Below are 14,297 nucleotides of genomic sequence, written 5' to 3'. Positions count from 1 at the left end.
TAATAATTGTATAAATGCTGTTGTAAGATTTATTTTCATATGAAATTAATTTTTATTTGATTTATTTATAAATTTTTTAAATTTTTAGCAATTGCAACTTTATTTTTTTCATATGAATTTTTAAATTCTTTCTCAATTTCTTCCTTGGATTCTTTTTACTAGTCTGCCAAGTTACTTTTAAACCAGTCAAATCAATTAGGTCACATCAATAAAACTCCCATGAGGTTTGATTCTAAATCCAAGTTATGTAAGATGATGTGTCATGATATTTTTTTTGTCAATTTCATTTTTTTATTTTAATTCCATTCTTAAATATTTTTTAACGGTCAAGCAAGATGTCTTTGTACCAGCCGAGTCTATTAGATCATGTCAATGCAATTTCTATACAATTTAATTTTAAACTTAGGTTAGACATGGAGTTAAATTAGAAGGTTTGAAAATTAATTTATCAAATCGATTTTAATAAAAATATCAAATAATTTTTTATAATCTAAAAAAATCGATTTTAATAAAAATATCAAATAATGTTTTATAATCTAAATGTTTTTTATTTATTTAAAATAATTTAATCTGAAAAAAACATAGCAAAAACATGTAAACTAGTATAAATCTATTTTCTTTTTAAAAAAGTATTTGATAATTAAGTGTTATTTAAAAATTAAGAATAATTAAAACTAGTAGTGTTAGAAATATATTAGAGCCAAAAATAAAAGGATGATAACGAAGGAAAATCCACATCTTCATGTATTGGTGGCTGTGCCAGCTGAGCGAAGCGGCTGATGGGTGCCAATAGCTCTTGTCCCTATTATCTCCCGCTTTACACCCGGCTTTTTGTGCCACGTCACCAGATAAAAAGGACCTTAGGTAGCCCCTCACGTGCCTTAAAAGGAGGGCCACAATCAGACACGCTGGTTTGTGGACCCCATCTGATACTGTTAATTCTATATTTGCTCGACACGTGCCCTACAGTTTGGGATTTACTAAATTCCGACAAAGGTAGCCGAGGAGAGGACGTGTTCGTCCCAAGCCATTGACGTAAACTCTCCTGGTAATTTACTATTTCTGGGTTTTGCGAAGTTACGTTATTGTCCTTTTGAACCAATTTCTTCCATTTTTTTTTTATTATTCTTCACTTTTTTTTTTCATTTTTAAGAATAATATGGATACTATTTTAGTTGTTAATGTTTTTTTTTAAAAAAAATTATTCGACTTTAATACCGATTATGATAGGAGATTTATATTATTATAAAAATTAAACTGGTGATCTTTTAATATTTATTAGTAATTTTTAATTTTATTACTATTCTTTACTTGATTTTGAGAATTTATATCATGATTATTAAAATATTATAAGAGAATTATAAAATTAATTATTCAATTATTTTTCTTTAATTATTAATATAAAAATATTTTTTAGCAATAATATTAAAATCTTGATGATTAAAAGTATAATTTTTTAAAAGAAACTTCAATTTTTTAATACACGAGAACATTTTTCTATTTCAAAAAACTTTAATTTTTAAGATTAATGAATTAAAATCAGAAAAAAACCTAAAAAATATTAATTTTATATTTTTTTAAATAAAAAATAATTTAAAAATCACTTTATAAAACAAGAAATAATGTAGTTTAAATTATTATTTTTATATTTTTATATTTTTAATATTAATATATTAAAAATATAAAAAAATGAAAACTTATTAATTTAATTTTCTGTTTTGGAAAAAAATATAAATACATTTTGAAAAACAAAATTTAACGCAAATCATCAAAATTCTATAAAGGGAGAAGAGAGAAACCAATAGAAGGGCGTATTGGTAAACTGAAAAATAAAAATCCAAAAAAAAAAAACCCCAGAGAAACGGCATAAAAAATGGAGAAAAGAATCTGCTCTCGTCCTTTCAAAAATAAAAGGAAAAAAAAATAAGATAAAGAACCAGAAAATCAGAAGAAAAAAAAATCTATTCATTTCTTTCTTCTTTTTTTTATCTCATAAAAAAATTGTTTATGGTTTTTTTTATATATAATTTGTTGCTGGTTGTAGATTCAGAAGGAATTGAGTTAAATCGAATCGGAACGACGAGTTTCGATATGATTACTGAGTTGCAAAAGCGAGCTGTGAACTCGGTGGAAATGATGAAAGATATGGCCGATGAAGCTTCCGCTGTTGCTGCTACATCGTCTCCGAAGAACAGAGTGAAGCTCTTGTGTAGCTATGGCGGGAAAATCACGCCGAGAGCCGTTGATGGCCACCTCAAGTACGTTGGCGGTGAGACACGTGTCATTGCCATTCCTCGCGACATCAACTTCTCAGGTTTCCTGCTTTTTTCTTAATGCCCGTAATTATTTTCTAAAACAGATGATTTTTTGTTGGTGTGCTTATTAAAAAAACTTAAGTAATTATATCATGCAATTTTATTTTATTATTGTTGTTTCGACAATAGTCTATATTGTTTAGTTTTTTTTAAAAAAAACATAAATGATGTTATTTTGAATAAAAGTTTTGAACAAAATCTTTTAAAATAAATATTTCTTGAAATTAATCTATTTTATGATTCAAAATAAAAAACCGGTCAAAGGTCGTGAGGTTAAACCAGGTTTAATAACTATAAAGATAATATCTGGTAAAGGCTAAATTATTGCATTGAGTCAGAAATTTGAACTGACAAAATTTTATGTTTTGACATCTCCTTATGCAAAGAATTTGTTTAAACGTTAACAGTTATGTAGTAGCTGAGAATGGCAAGAAAGGCGGTTGAATTTGGACGCTGTGTAAATCCTTGGCTCTATATCGTGTGTTAAAGATCAAACTAAAAAGGGTTTTCGTCAATTTTCGTGAAAAAGAAAGATATAAGCTCAATCTTTAGGTGCTAGATTATGCTTATATACATGCATAATATGAATTAATTGCCTGGGTCGGCTTGTTTGATGAGCAATATAGATCTGTATGACAAAACTTGTTTGATCAACTAGTAGGATTGTGATGGTGATAGCTATGGAGCGCAGCTCTCGTTTTTCTTGGTTTCTCTACAATATTTTGCAATGGTTGCTCATGCGCTGTTAGCGACGGTGACTTCTTTTGCATGCTCTTCTGCTTTACCTCATAGACCATATGGAACTCTTTTATATGGTCCTGTTTGTGATGTGCAGAGCTTAAGAAGAAGCTTAGCGTGGAGTTTGAAGGAGACATGGTCCTGAAGTATCAGGTTATACCTGAAGAACTTGACGTTCTGGTGTCTGTGAAAACCAATGAGGATCTGAAGCATATGCTTGATGAATATGACCGTCATGAAAGTGAAGGAACTCCAAAGCTACGAGCCTTCTTGTTCCCTTCAAATCCTGCTGCAATAGAAAAATCTACTCCCATGGATCCCAGTGCACCAGAACAACGTTATGTGGAGGCTGTTAATGGTATGGTTCGTCCAACTGGCAGTTTTAGACTTTCCCCTATCAATGCAAACCATCCCTCCTTCAGCCTCTCTGCTAGCTCTTCTCCGAAAAGTACGTCTCCAGAAAGCAACACTGTTGATTCTGTGCCGCATGAACCCACCTTCATGAATAGCTATCATGTTAGTAGAAACCCAATGACTAGAGTCCATAGCTCTCCAAGTCTATGCAATCTGAACACCGCCCACCACCATAGCAGCAACCACCATCTCTACCAGCACCAGCATCAGCACCATTACCATCCCCACCACCAGCAACATAATCCAAATGGTTACCAACCTTCTAGATCACCTCACGACCCTCACAGGCTATCACCATCTTTGCCACTGGGACGGCCAGACTTTGGGAGGGCTCCTACCGGTATTGGCCTCAACCAATACTACTCTAGCAGACACAATTTAGGGAGTGGAAACTCCAGCAAATATGGGCACTATGATGACTACTCTTCTTATGGGTTGAGTACAGCTGATAGATCAGTCAGTCTTCCCCAGAGCCCCAGCAATGATAATGTGGAGTAGGGCATCTGACAGAGAAGATCAGGTATGCTCTTATGACTCGCTGCTTGGGGCTCAAAGATGGTACAGAAGGCATTTTCTTTCTTCATTTTATACTCTCTTTTTTTCTCTCAAATGGTAAGAACAGCACATGCTTAACTTTTATTTTGATGTTGTATACGTGATGAACTTCCAGAATATTTTCAGAAAATGATGTTATAGACACATGTAAAGGGTGTTCTATTGTACATTCCAAAGTAACCTAGCAGAACTTCTGATCTTATACTTTAAATCAAAGGATGATTTAGTTCATACACTTGATGCTAATGCTGCTTGCGAGTAAATTTACTTTCTCTTTCAATTCCATTAGAGTGTTCTACTGAAAAGCAATTAAATTCATGCGAACTTGAAGCATCCTGGCCGTCAAAATTGCAGGAGACTGCGAGAGAGCTGGTGAGCATATAAATTTCTTACAAGAAATTGTAGGGAAAGCAATCTCATTATATAATCCGGAATAGTAAAATCTACACAGGTTCAGAGCATAAAAAATTGTAGGAATATATTTTTACAAGCAAGAAATCCTCAATAGAGTATATAATTCCATGGAAGCAGCAAAAATCAACAGTGTCAGCCATATACTCTGACGAGCTCCGAACCCAGAACACAGGCATGCACATAGAAACTTGTAAATCAACAGCATGTTACACTAAATCTAAGCAAGCAACAAGCAACGTGCAAGGCTTATACACCCAAAATTTTAGCTATTAAAAGGTGGTTGTTGGTGTTTAATCCTCTCTATACTCCTGATTCTCACTTGGAAAGAGCAAAAACGTCTGAAAACTTTGACCCAACTTAACACCAGACCCAATCCCTACAAAATCAATTTCTTATACGCATTTTCATGGTATAGAAGGGTTCCATCTCATTTGCTGTCTGTGAAATCTGCATCGATGACATCTCCATCTGGTCCCTTGCTCGATGAATCTGAGGGTCCAGCTTCACTGCCAGGGGCAGGACCAGCGCCAGGCGCTGCACCTGGCTGATTGTAAAGGGACTGGCCAAGTTGCATAACTTCCTGATTAAGGGCAGCCATGGCATCCTTCATCCCTTGAGTTGATCCACCTGCAATTGCATCCTTGAGCTCTTGGAGTTTTGCCTCAACCTTCTCCTTGACAGGGGCTGGAACCTTCTCCCCAAGCTCTTTAAGCTGTTTCTCAGTCTGGTAGACAACAGAATCGGCCTGGTTCTTTGTGTCAATGGCATCTCTCTTCTCCTTGTCCTACTTTGCAAACTTCTCAGCTTCGCTGACCATCCTCTCAACCTGCATAAAATCCATAGGTCAATAAACATTATTCCGCCATGAGAGCAATTGATCAGCTCTAAGAAGGTCAATTAATTGGCTTGTAGTTGATGAACCTATCCTATAAGCAAGAGTATCATAGCACTTCGATCTAGCAAGCACATTAAAACATGAAAATCCTATTTTAAAGAGCAAGCACTGCTGCTCAAAACATGAAATGACTACCTTAACCAGAAGCTTACATGCATCACGTTAATGCAGTATCAAATGCTATCCAAATCGAATTGTTCATGGAAAAACGTACCTCATCACTGGGTAAGGTGCTAGCACCAGTAATGGTGATGTCTTGCTTCTTCCCAGTGCCCTTGTCGACAGCGGTGACGGAGAGAATACCATTGGCATCAATATCAAATTTCACTTCAATTTGAGGAACTCCTCGTGGAGCTGGTGGGATACCATCTAGGCGGAAGCTGCCAAGGGATTTGTTGTCCCTCACAAACTCTCGTTCACCCTGGAGAACATTAATTTCTACACTTGTCTGTCCATCAGCAGCAGTTGAGAACACCTCTGATTTGGAGGTTGGAAGAGTAGTGTTTCTTGGGATGATTTTTGTCATAACCCCTCCTAAAGTCTCCAGACCAAGAGATAACGGAGACACATCCAGCAGCACGATGTCACTGACATCTCCAGCCAAGACACCAGCCTAGAGTCAAACAAGAACAAAGATTAGTTCACAAGAAATTGAGAGATTGCCAAATAGAAATACATGCTGTCTTTTTTAACTGTGTAGTTGACAGTAATTTTAAATCAACAGCATGCCCTTGTTAAGAGTAGGGAAGTAGCCTCACCTGAACTGCAGCACCTAGGGCAACAACTTCATCTGGATTGACAGTGACATTGGGATCTTTTCCAGTCAACTTCTTTACAAGCTCCTGTACAGCTGGAATACGTGTTGACCCACCAACAAGGATCACTTCATCTAGATCCTTAAAGGACAGTTTGGCATCCCTCAAGGAATTCTCAACTGGAGTTTTAAGCCTGGTGGAAGGTACAAAATCAGTTGCTTAGCATGTTGGTTACAGTCATAAGCTCGCACCACCAGAATTTGAAAGCAAAGACAAAAATGCAGATGATGGCTGGATGCACATAAAGTAACAAGTACTAAATAAAATACCTGTCAAGCAGATCAGAACATAATTCCTCAAACTTGGCCCTTGTCAGGGTGGTCTCAATGTGCTTGGGGCCATCTGCAGTAGCAGTGATGAAAGGTAAACTGCAGAAAAGGAGAAACTTTTATCCGATGAAATTGAAGGTAAATCGGAGAAAGAGAGAGCTGACAACATGCAAAATCGAAGTACCTGATGTTTGTCTGGGTCAAAGAAGACAGCTCCATCTTAGCTTTCTCAGCTGTCTCAGTTTGCCGCTGAAGTGCGTGTTTATCCTTCAAAAGATCAATACCTTCGTCTCTTTTAAAGTTACCAGCAAGCCAATCAACAACTCTCTGCATAGTAAAGATCACAATGAATTTCCCTTGAACTAAATCCACAAAAGCGTAATGAACTTAAAATAAAGAAGAGCAGGTCCAACCTTGTCGAAATCATCACCCCCCAAATGTGTATCTCCTGAAGTAGAAAGCACTTCAAAGACTCCATCACCAACCTCAAGCACTGCATAAATATAATGGAGATTCAGTGCGCGTTTTCTATTTTCCTTTGATAGAGACAAAAAGAAAAGTTGTTTTTGTACTCTTTAGTTTTCAATTATGATAAGAACACAACACTTCTGCTTTTGCCAAAAAGCACAAAGTAAAACTAATGGCAGTTAACGATCCACAACAATAAGATACCTGAAACATCAAAAGTACCACCACCAAGGTCAAATACTAGGATGGTTTCGTTGCTCTTCTTTTCAAATCCATATGCTAACGATGCAGCAGTAGGTTCATTGATGATTCGAAGAACTTCCAACCCAGCAATGCGACCAGCATCCTTTGTGGCTGTCCTTTGGGAATCATTGAAGTACGCAGGCACAGTAACAACTGCTTTGGTCACTTTGTCATTCAAGAATTTTGATGCATCATCCACAAGTTTCCTCAAAACCTAAATTTACAAAATTAAAAAGACAGGATAAGAAATTTGAAATGACCAACAAGCACAAAGCGGAAAGACAAGACTTGAGCAATGAGCTCATTATCCAAGAACTAAACCATAAAACATCAAGATTGAAGTTTTATTTCATTATACTTCCCCATAAGAAAAAAGGACCAAACATGTAAGCTAGACGAAACCATAACACCAACATAGCATGCAACATGAGTTCAAAGTAGATAACTCATGTAATTAAACTGTGAAGCATCCAGCATGTACTAAGAGGCATGCCCCAGTACGAAAACACCCTATTATCCAAATCCCAAATCAAATAGCAAATGAAAATTAATTCCAAATCCGTAGATAACTCATACTCATCAAAGAAACATTCTAAGTAAACAGGAAAAACAGCAGACCCATAATTCCAAATCCAATAACATCACTAGGCAGCAACCAAGACACACAGACAAAAAAAGGTCAAAAGAAGCAGTCTCAATATACCTGAGCTGAAATCTCTTCGGCAGCAAACTGTTTCCCAATAGCAGGACACTCCAATTTTACATTTCCATTCTCGTCCCTCACAACCTTATACGAAACCTGTTTAGACTCCTCATCTACTTCACTCATCTTCCTCCCAATAAACCTCTTCACCGAAAAGAAGGTATTTTCAGGGTTGACCACCGCCTGCCTTTTCGCAATCTGCCCCACAAGCCTATCCCCATTTTTTGTATACGCCACAACAGATGGGGTAGTCCTCTGCCCCTCCGCGTTTGTAACTATCGTGGGTTTCCCTCCTTCCATCGCCGCCACCGCCGAATTGGTTGTTCCCAGATCAATCCCTACAACTTTCTCATTAACTATCCTAACCGGCCCGGTACTATACCTTCTTCTTGAAGTGTTATTCGTATGTTTTAAGAACGTGGCTGTGGTTTTTCTAAGGTTTTGGCCAAAAAACACTGATCTTGGTGCAAAAGAAAAGTTGGGTTTTCTTGAAGATGTGCTACCAATCCCACCACCAACACCAAGACCATGAATCTGGGCAGCTGAGGAAGCCATTTTTGTCTGCCTATAACCCCAGAAACAAAGAAATAGAGATGGAGAGAGACAAAAGCCTAAGGAACTGGAGCGTGGCTTTGTGCGAGGTGAGGTGAGGTGAGGTGATTCTGTGTAGAAGAAGAAGATAAGAGAACGAGAAGGGAGGGTTTTGGGCTAATAGAGAAGGTGAACGAGGGTTACGTGTGTTAACACGTGGCATGTTCTGGAATGATCTAGGGCTGCCCGTTTGTGTGTTCAAGGGCAGGGATGATGGTTGTTGAAATTGAGTGGACCTGCCTGCCCTGCCCGGATGGAATCATCGAGGTGGTTCATGGCTTCCTCATGCTAGATAATGGGTACACTGCGTTCACCTATCATAATGCTTTAGATTTGGAAACTATGGTCTGATTTGAGAGATTTATGATTTAAAATTTTATTTTATTTTAAAATTTTAAGAAAAACTAGAAAAATATTATTTAATAAAATTCTATTAACTCGATTAAAGTAAGAGAAAATTACTATGCCTCTATATATATATTTATTTATTTTATATCTACAACCCCATCAAACAACAAACACAAATCCACTCTCTCTCTCTCTTAGCTTATAATTTCTAAACAAAAGCTCCCTAAAATTGTCCAAACTTCATCTTGATTGAACCTAAAATTCTTTAAAATCAAATTTTAGGTGATTCATAGTTAATTTTTTATATATTTTAGTGTCTATTTACTTTATATGTAATTTCTCTCATATAATGCTTTTATTGAGAATGAAAAAAAAATATGTTGTCACATTTATTTTTTAAATGAGACTTCAATAATCAAGTTTTAGATTTAATAATTATTTAATTATTGTTATTTTCTTATATTATTGTTTGGTTTACTTGATTAAACAAAAAAATACATTAATTTAGGGTTATTGTGTAACATATAAATCCCTAAATTATTGTCGTGGAAAAACAATATGGATTGTTTTTTGAAAACCTAAATAAATCCTCAAATTAAAAATTTATGTTATTGTTCATAACTCTAATTTTGTATTCTTTTACTGTAACATATTTAATTAGTTAGTGTTCAATTATGTAGGAAAGAATGAGTCCAGCATTATTGGACGTCAGGAGACGTCAGGGGTTGCTGCACAACTGCTTCTTTGACATATTATATGTCTTAGATAGATATGTTTATTTACAATTTATGACATGAACTTACATGGTTTAGTCTAAGAGATGACATGGGTAATAAAATAATTGATGATGCCTTAGACCATGTAGATATTAAATATGCATAGAGTAAAGAAAAGGAAGAAATCTACTTTTATGTTGATGTTGATCCTAATGTTGCTCCATTGCAAGAAAACAAGCAAGTGTTATATAGGCAAACCAAATGTTACCGGTAGATTTATAGGAAGAAAATATTTTTTAGAAAAAAATGGTAATAAAATTATATTAATTGTAAGAAAAAAAAATTAGATTCTGATAATGATGATATTAGTGAGAGTACAACTGCAAATATTGATAGGAATAATAAAAGTTATGGTTTTGATTTACAAGCTGGTGCTAATAATTATAGCAAAGTTGTAATGTTGATTTTCATGTTGATACTTGTAGTTTTAGAAAAGGTTTGGGTGTTGGTTCTCGTTGTGGTATGAGATCTACAATCTTTTTCTTAAAGTTTAGGATCAAACTCTAGTTTCAAATTATTGATATGTAAAATTTCTTGTATTTGTTTTAATTAGGAATGCAGTTGAAACCATGGTTTTTAAAAATTTAATTTTTTTCTTTTATATATATATATATATATCGTTTTGATGTGCTCATTGTTGTTACTTATTTTAGAATCCCACATAAACATGCAAAGACAATAAAAAAAATATAAAAATTGAAAAAATATTGAGGAAAATAATATATATATATATGAAAAATATATTAGAATGCTCAGAAATTATCAAAGATCGGTTAAGGAGGATCAAAACACCTAAATTTGATAATTTGACAATATATTTTCAATTGATAAAGGCTCTATTGGTAAGGAAAATTCAATTTAAGGATAAAAATAAAAAATTAAGTGTTTAAGAACTTAATTAGAATTTTTCAAGGTTTAATTGAATTTTTTTAAGGGTTTAATTCTAAGAAAAAAATTATTTTAAGTTAATTTATGCTTTAATTAGAAAGAATTTAAAGTTTGGAGGTCGAATTGCAATTTTAAAGAGTTGATTTAGTCAAATCAGAAACTTAATTACATAAATATTGAAGTTTGATTAGTAATTAAAGACTTGATTGAAGAAATCCAATACCAATGACTAAACTGAAAAGGCATGTGAATGCAGGAGTTGAAATTGATCAAATTAGGGGTTGAATTGAAGAAATTAGAAGTTTATTGATTAATTAAAAATTAAAATGTATAATTTCATGACCAGGAATCAAAATGAAACATGTTGTCAACTTTGAGGTTGATAATTGAATTTAATAGGGGTGGAAATGCATGACACTAAGAAATTGAGAGGCAAATATGAGTACAACTAAAAGCAATTGAAAGAACATGAACTAAATTGAAGTTTGTCGATTCTGAAATTAAAAACCCTAATTTTTAGGAATTAACCTAAACGGTGCTTCATTCAAATTTAATGAAGGGATTAAATTGCATATCGTTCGGTTATTGTTCACCTTCTTTCTTTAGAGGTTTTAACTAATTAAGTAGATATCTTCAAGTGAATGAATATAGCGTCTCCAACCATCTCAAGAGCTGTAATCACCACCATCTAACTGAGAAACATCATATCTACAAAGATTAGCTACTCACATCAAATGTTTACATCCATTTTCTTTATTGAACTTAACAACATCTTGACTCCTATTGGTCATCATTATATTTTTATATTCTGATTTGATCAAGTTGACACTTTCAAATAAATGAATATGGAGCTACAAACCTCCAAATTAAGTAAGGTTGAATCTAAATAAAAAGTGTGCACTCTCTTCACTAACTTTAGGTGTTCTTGAATAACGATGACATCAATATTACTCCAATATAACCTTGAAAGTGAATAACTTAATCATTGATAACTGTGATATCCATTTTGTAAAATCATTAATTTTTTTCATGTGATCACATTTCAAGCTTTCTCAATGGGTTCTTATTAAAAGTTTATCATGTTTTTCTTAAGATCAAAGTGTTAGAAACAAGCTTTTTGCTCTCTAAGCTTGGGAAAACCATCAAAATCTCCAAAACCAAGTTTATTGCAAAACCACCATTGTAAAACCAACATAAGTACAAAGCTCATAATTGTAAAATACACCCAAAACTCTCCCAATTTGATTAAAGAGTAGAGCTTTGATGAATGAGAACCAATCTTTAATTAAATCCATAAAAATCCTAACTTGAAACCCTATAAACACCCCCTATAAAATCAAAGTAGAAAGGGGAAAAAGAGGAAGAGGAAGAAAGAGGACTGAATAATATTGAAAAAAGAACCCTAAGTGTAAAGATTTAAGAATATAACACTAGATTTCCTCAACTTTGAGAGAAAGTAGCAAGTTTGGAAAAGAAAAGGCAATAACCATTATTAGAACTTAAAAGGTGTTAAAACTTCACTTAGTCTAGTAGATGATATTCATGAGACATATCTCTATCTTGTTTATGCATGTTTAACAATGTTTTCAAACACTTCTCTATATCATATTGATTGTGATTTTAGTTTCAATTAGTGTGTAAAATGTTATTATTATTGTTTACATCTTGTTTGAAGTTATTGTTGATGCTACTAGATGCTAAGATAATATGTTTGTGATTGGTTTTAATAAATAAAATGGTTTTTAAATTTGCCAAATTTGGCGGTAAGGTTTGTGATGTTTTTATGTGTTGGCTGATGCATGTTCTTGGTTTCAAGGTTTTGGTTAGGTATTATTGAAGGTTTAGAAAAACAATTTGAATCCAAATTGCATAAATTTATAAACTATTTTAAGTTGATAGTTTTGAAGCTTGGAACCTCTTGCATGCTTTTGATATTTTCATGTTATTTGTTAATTTTTTTTATTCAAACATGTTTATTTATGATAATGTGACTTGTTAGAATAAAAAAAGCATGTTCTAGAGGTCGAAATACCAGCTTTTAGGGCTTGACAGTGCTAGGTATTACTAGGTTTTTAAAGTAGTGTTCTTTGTGTTCTTGGAAAGAATATTGCTTTAGCACAATGATTTGGATTAATTTTGATTCGATGCTTTTCACAAAACCATTCTAGTAACTTGATTAGTCAATAATATATAATTTATTTGCATTAATAACAAAATTTGAGAGGTTTTAATCCTATAATTTTAGTTTTGAACCAAAACTTATTTTAACAAAATTATGTTGATTCTTTAATAATTGAAGTAGATGAATGCTATTTTATTTATACTTTCATGATTTCTAACATATTTGTACCTTTGTTTAAAAAAACATATTTGATCCAATTTCGATAAAGAATTTTTTTTAAAAATTAAATGAATGGATAATCCTGATAATTACTTCAAATTATATTGAATCAGGTGAGGTCACTTAAGTGAAATAAAAATCAAGTTATTTTTTATTACTTAAAATATATGTTTTATGGTTTTTTAAAAGATATCACTATTTCTTGTCAAATACAAATGCGGCATCATAATATTTTTCCTTTTAAATCCATGATTTTTTATATAATTTTATCATTGTAAATTATATTAGCATGGTTTTTTATGTGGAGATTAAGTGTCAAAAAAAATATCACAACATTAAATTAAAGTTAGATATTATGAAATTGAATTTTAAGTTTTAATTAAAAGTTTAAAGACCATGGATACTTTTTTTTACAAAAATATTTTTTTTTTACTATATAAAAGGCTAGAAAAACTTTGGTTTGGTCCTCGGATTTTTAATTTATGTATTTTTGGTCCTTGTTGATTTAGCTTCTTAAGTTTTGGTCCCAAACTTTTATTTTTATCATGTTTTAATTCTTGAAATTGAGATAAAAGAGAGAAGTTACCAAAAACAAGTTAGAGGAGAGAAAAAGTGTTTTGGATTGCCATTTTTTGGTCATAGAGGTGTTCAACTGGGGTGGGTAAATTTTATTTTGATTTACTATTTTTAAGTTGATTAAATTGTTTTAAAATGGTGTAAATGGCTTTATATAAGTTATCTATGGTGTTTTTAAAGTATTTTTAGATTAAAATAAGTTAAAATTTGAGTTTTTAAGATTAAAAAAAAAAATTGAATCCCAAAAAATGAACTAGAAAACAATATGTTTTTTTTTCCAAATAGATAACATAGTGTTTATTATACTATGTATTAAAAAAAAAGACAAACAAAGTATCATTCACCCAAATTTATTTTTAAGAAAGAACAAGAGGGTCTTGTAAACCCACACAAGTTTATACCTATTTTTTTGGGGCCTATAACATGGATTTGGCTTAGGCACACCTAGATTTATTTTGTTTGTTAAATAGCTCTTGACTTAACATTAAATAAAAAAACATGTCAACTATTATATATATTTTTTTTTATATAAGTGCATAAAAATAATTTATTCATATTTTTTTTATTGAAGCTTGTTTTCGCAGTCATAATAAAAATTTTATTTTATAAATACTTCAGTAACTTCAAAACAAAATATAAATATATGAATAAGGAATTTGAGTTTTTTTTTAATTAAAAAGATAGTGCTTTTGAAAAAGAAAAGTTCACTATTATTAGAGTTTTTTTATTTTTTTATAAAATGTTATAATAACCTTTTAGCCAGTTAAACTGTGGTAAATAAAAAATAAATATTTTAAAAATATTTTTATATTTATAGTATTTTTGATATTTAACTTGTGGCAAATTTAGTTATTTTTCACTCCAGCGTGTAAGCATGTATACAAGTTGTAATCTCAAACTCAATTCCCCCAACAAAATACAATGTCGATGCCACCGAGGCATGCCAAA

The 14,297-nt window shown here is 32.5% G+C and overlaps 1 protein-coding gene and 1 pseudogene across 1 annotated transcript; one reads left to right on the top strand and one right to left on the bottom strand.

Annotated features, from left to right (window-relative positions):
• Positions 1 to 1,970: 1,970 nt before the first annotated feature.
• LOC105128402 (uncharacterized) lies at positions 1,971 to 4,856 on the top strand. The gene is made up of 2 exons (XM_011030054.1): positions 1,971 to 2,314; positions 3,151 to 4,856. Exons 1-2 carry the CDS (start codon positions 2,008 to 2,010, stop codon positions 3,963 to 3,965), a joined length of 1,122 nt encoding a protein of 373 aa, XP_011028356.1. The 5' UTR covers positions 1,971 to 2,007; the 3' UTR covers positions 3,966 to 4,856.
• LOC105128403 (stromal 70 kDa heat shock-related protein, chloroplastic-like) lies at positions 4,486 to 8,586 on the bottom strand (annotated as a pseudogene).
• Positions 8,587 to 14,297: the final 5,711 nt, after the last annotated feature.

This window comes from Populus euphratica, unplaced genomic scaffold (assembly GCF_000495115.2).
Source record: "Populus euphratica unplaced genomic scaffold, PopEup_1.0 scaffold14.1, whole genome shotgun sequence".
NCBI classification, from domain to species: domain Eukaryota; kingdom Viridiplantae; phylum Streptophyta; class Magnoliopsida; order Malpighiales; family Salicaceae; genus Populus; species Populus euphratica.
This window is presented reverse-complemented; position numbering and strand designations above follow the sequence as displayed.